This window comes from Penaeus japonicus, unplaced genomic scaffold (assembly GCF_977035675.1).
Source record: "Penaeus japonicus unplaced genomic scaffold, GWHDUDI00000001_assembly GWHDUDI00000019, whole genome shotgun sequence".
NCBI lineage: Eukaryota > Metazoa > Arthropoda > Malacostraca > Decapoda > Penaeidae > Penaeus > Penaeus japonicus.
This window is the reverse complement of record NW_028234421.1, coordinates 19124262-19129261: the sequence shown is the minus strand read 5'-3', so window position 1 is coordinate 19129261 and position 5000 is coordinate 19124262. Positions and strand designations below refer to the sequence as shown.

Here is a 5000-nt window from a genome sequence, read left to right as displayed (position 1 = left end):
AATGAGATAAATAGGTCAATCTTATAATTTAACATCGTAACAATGGAATATTCACAATTCAAAAAATGGATACTCAAATGCCTAATTTTCTTCATATCAAAGTTCACAACAGTGTATTGCTCTTTGACTATGCTCCTCCTTATCAAGTCACTTTTCCCAGCACAACTGTTACGTATTTCATAAATGGAATTATTTACAGTTGGGGTAGTGAAGTTGGAGAATTTGTGGTTCAATGGAGTTAACCCAACTGCAACCACATGCATCATATGGTGGTAATTGTGTAACTATGCATCATATGATGATGAGTGTGTAAGTGTAACTAATGTCAATGACGAGTGGTGCTGGCTATGTACTGCTCCTAGTATGCTGTTTGCCATCTCATTCTGACTATTCTCAACACTACCCTCTATTTCTTGTGATGCAAAATATGTCACTTCTTGGCACAGCTTCAAAACAGTTGAACTAATGTAAATAATGAACTCCTATTTGTGTTTCCTACACATTTCCATGCGCACTTGCCTTTCATTTGAAATGCGCTCTTTCTTTTCACCCTATTTTCATTATGGACCTCAGTCTTACCTGGAATGTGTCAGGTGATATAACATCAATGATTGGGGTTACGACATGGTTGCGATACTCAGCCACCCTGGACAAGAGGGGCTCAATCCAGCCGATGTTCACCTCGACGTGACTGTCTAGGAACACCATTATCTGTAATCATTAGCTGACTGTTGAATAATGCTGTGAGAGAGAGAGATTGCACATATCCTGCCAAGTACTGCATATAGGTAAAATTACTAAGTAGGTGGAAATCTTTTTTACTTTCATTACACATTAAATTTCTCTTAACATGTACAAAAATATGTACTTGCTCATACATAAGCTGCACACAAACACTCACTGATATAAAAATACACACACACACACACATACATACACACACACACACATACACACACACACAGACAAACACACATACATACACACACACACACATACACACACACACATACACACACACACAGACATACACACACACAATATTTTCTTGCAAACTCATTTTCATTGCTTCTTCACTCCTATATCCTCACATGTAGTTGCAATATATCATGCTGGGTAAAAAACTCTGAACTTCCCTTTTCAATTAATTCTAGATAAGATAGAAAAAAAAGAGAAAAAAAAGCTAAAAGAAAGAAATAAAAAAAGAAAAATAAACAAAAAGAAAAAGGTAAGCAAGAAAAAGAAGACGAAGAAGAAGAAGAAAAAGGAGAAGGAGAAAAACTCACTTCACCAACTGCATGACGCGCTCCGAAGACACGTGCCCTGATCAAGCCTTCCCTCTGAGGAGTTTTTAGGACCCGAATCTTGTTGTTCAGGCCGCTCATCTCTCCCAACACCTCAGCGTGGTAATTTTCTGGAAACGCCAATAAATACATTTTATTGCCATCAAATACTTCCAAGTAAAATAACAGTGAACAAACGAAACGTTAGTGAAGAAACTGCGTCCAATTCGCACCTTCATCAGTATCGTCAATGAGCAATATTTCGTGCAGGAGATGAGCCGGGGTTCTGTCTAGGATGGAGTGGACGGTGCGCAAGAGAGCCGAGTGGTCTTCCCGGTAGAAGCACACCACGATGGACGCCTTTGGCAGACTGGGGGGATACTGGAGGTCTCTACACCTAGGAGTAGGAGAGAAATATTGTGATTACATTTGCAATCTAAATTTGCAACATTTTATTTTCAATTTGATTTATCTTTTTTTTCTCATAATCCTGAATCTAATAGTAGAGGATAATTATGAATGGTTCCAAACATAAAATGTAAAAGGAAAACATTAATACAGTTGGCACTTAACACTTGTGTGCTTAATATTTACAAAACAGATTATCCATCAGGTTGGCTGAATTATTCATCAAATAATATGTATATAATAATAATAATAATAATAATTATAATAATAATAATAAAAAGGGGACCAAAAGATAAATAAAATATGAAATACAGAAAAATATAGAAATAACAGAAAGCAGTAGAAAAAATGAGAGGCTACACAGTGAAAGGATCAGACAAGTCAGATTGTAATATGGTAGAAAATGCACACAAAGCCTGCTGTTGTATGTAGACTAACTAATTTTATGCTAAAATGCATACATACAAACAGATACATACAGACACACACATATATGTACATAAACATAAACATATATATAAATATACAAACATACATACATACATGTACATCTCCTTTTTTGATTGAAACCGTCAATTTAGTTTTGGTCTTTGAAAGCAGTATAAGAAACACTGTTATATTACAGACACACATACTATACTTTGAATATGGATCATTTTCAAATCTTAACATACATTTGCATGGGGTTTAAGAGTGTAACTGTCATGAATATTAAATGCCAACTGTATAATGAAAAGTGCAAGATTAAAAACAAATCACCTCTTGTCTCTTGTGTCAGGTATTGTGCGATGGACTGACAGTCTTGAAGATATAAGCGTGTTGAAAGCATGAAGGCGGTAACCTTTATCCTTCTCCTTGAAAGGCGAGAAATATCAAGTTAAAAAATGATCAACAAACTTATCGCCGACATATATCTATTGATGACACCAGAACCATAAAAGGATTTTGTTTTAATGGCACCTACAAATGAGGGACACAACATTACCAATAAAACAGAATATAATATTCATAATCACAATTCTGTACATATCTAAAATATAAGAAGAACAAAAAACTAGGAAACATTACCAAAGAAACCAAGATCGTATCTAAATATGAAAGATAGAAAAACTTGATCATGGCTAAATGCAAAGCTAGAAGTGAAAGAGATACTCATCAACTACCTTGCTCTTAAATGTGATTGAAATAGAGAAGGGCAATTATGGTAGCTGCAAGGCATTTCATTATAACCCCCCCCCCCCTTAAAAAAAGAAAAAAAAAAAAAAAAAAAAAAAAGAGAGAAAAAAAAGAAAACCATTTCATCACCTCCTGATCCTCCTTGGTTTTGACAAGGCCAAGTTCTTGGAGGAGCTGTTCACTCTGTTCTTTGGTTTGGTGCTTCTCCCGCACGTTCTCCTTCAGGAACAGCCCTTTCCTGATGCCCTTCCCAGCGCTGTTGTCATATTTCTTCTTCTTCCACTGGTCCAGGCTATTGATGTGCTTGTCGGCCTTTTCCAACCCGTTGTCTGCTGCATCTTTGTAGGGCTTGTCATATGTGCGACCCCTGATGTGCTTTTTCTCCGCAAAGCCTTTAAGTTCTTTAATGTCTTGGGAACTGTGGAATGGTCCCTTGGGCCCTTTCTGTCTCTGGTAAATTTGTCGAGAAAATTCTGGTTCCTGTGTTGAAGAAAATTTACTTACTACCTTGTATCTATGAAAATATAAGGGCATAAATAGATAGGGGAAACTAATGAAAAGAGTATATATAGACATCCTTGTAATGAAAATAGTAGTAATCCTTGCCTGAAACTCTTCCAGTTCTAAAATTACATACAGTACTACATCTTAGAGGTTGTATTTTTACTTTTCTTTAAAACTTTCTGAGGACCTTGGTTCATGACCTACAGCTTTCAGCATAATTTTCATAGGATAAACTTATAATATCTCAAACTTCACCCATCTTTTTTACACTGCAATGAACATTATCTAAAAAAACAAATTTCTGATTGCTTGAAATGACAGCCTGAATATTTCTTTTTTAGACAAGTCAGCTCTGATTTTTGTCTCATATGTATGAAATATTTTGTGTAATCTGCTTTCTGTCATTAGAGTTTTGTCTATTCAATTCTTACAATTCTAACCATTAATCATCAAACCTTGAATTATCTGCAAAACTTTCAGCAAATATTTCCCATAATTCTCTACCTCTACTACATCTTAATAAAGATAATAATAATGATGATAATAATAATAATAACATATGTTATATCAGATAAGATTAGATAAGATGAGTCAGCATTCATAGCTGGCAGAGGCCAGGCTGCCTTGTGCATATAGCCCGGGCGAAGCGACGTCTTTGCAAATCTGTCTGAACTGAACTGATAATAATAACAATAACAACAATAAGAGAGAGTGAGAGATTATCATTCCCTTCTTGCTACTATACTGCAATATTACCAAATAGGAAAAAGTGACACATCTAACTACCTTTCTCAACATCCATAAATGTCCATTTGATATCAAGCAAATCATAGAAGAAAGAAAAAAAGAAAGATAAAAAGAGAAAAAAGAGAGAAAGAGATGGAGATAGGGTGAGAGGGAGGGAGGGAAAGAGGGAGGGAGGGAAAGAGGGAGGGAGGGAGAGGGGGAGAGACAACAGGCAAGACTGCTCCACAAGCTCTCCCACAGACTCACCTGCACCAGCACTGAATAGAGATAAATGACAATCAGCCACATGATGGAAGCGGCTGTGATGCCCAGCACGAAGGACCGGGTGCGCAGTGAAGAGGCCATTGCCGGTGCTCCCTGGGAGTTGAGAAAAGGAGGGGAGAAGTTGAAATGGCTGCTCAATGAAAGCCAATGTAAAACACAATCGTACTGTATGTAATAAAAATCAACTTAAAAGAAATCAAGATATGTTGACTAATATGTGAAAAAAGAAAATTAAAAAGACGAGTATCAAAAATAATTCTAACGGCAACACTAGTAATAAACACAATAGCAACTACAACAACAATAACAATATTGATAATAACAGTAACGAAAAAATGACAATAATAACAATAGTACCAACAATAGTAATAATAATAACAATAATAACAACTATAATAAGAACAACAGTAACAATGACAATAATACTTAATAAACATAATAACAACAGCAGTGATAACAATAATAATAATAATATCAATGGTCATACTCTCGAACAGGACTGCACGAAAATAGAGAAAAAATAAACAATACTATTTTCTGAAGGGAAGCTCCATGAAACTCACTCATTGCACAATTTGAATTCCAAAAGGGTAAATGCCTTGGCTCAAGCAATGGCCG

General features: G+C 35.7%; 1 protein-coding gene across 3 annotated transcripts in view; it reads right to left on the bottom strand.

Annotated features, from left to right (window-relative positions):
• The window catches only part of Pgant35A (polypeptide N-acetylgalactosaminyltransferase 35A), a 37418-nt gene that overhangs the window by 12559 nt on the left and 19859 nt on the right, over nt 1-5000 (bottom strand). For all 3 annotated transcript variants that reach the window (XM_086547490.1, XM_043037575.2, XM_043037576.2), the window contains exons 2-7: nt 4365-4475; nt 2997-3347; nt 2451-2545; nt 1517-1680; nt 1287-1414; nt 580-711 (exon numbers count right to left, since the gene is read on the bottom strand). In XM_086547490.1, coding sequence (XP_086403616.1) covers nt 580-711; nt 1287-1414; nt 1517-1680; nt 2451-2545; nt 2997-3347; nt 4365-4475 — 981 coding nt within the window. The remainder of the gene's footprint in view (nt 1-579; nt 712-1286; nt 1415-1516; nt 1681-2450; nt 2546-2996; nt 3348-4364; nt 4476-5000) is intronic.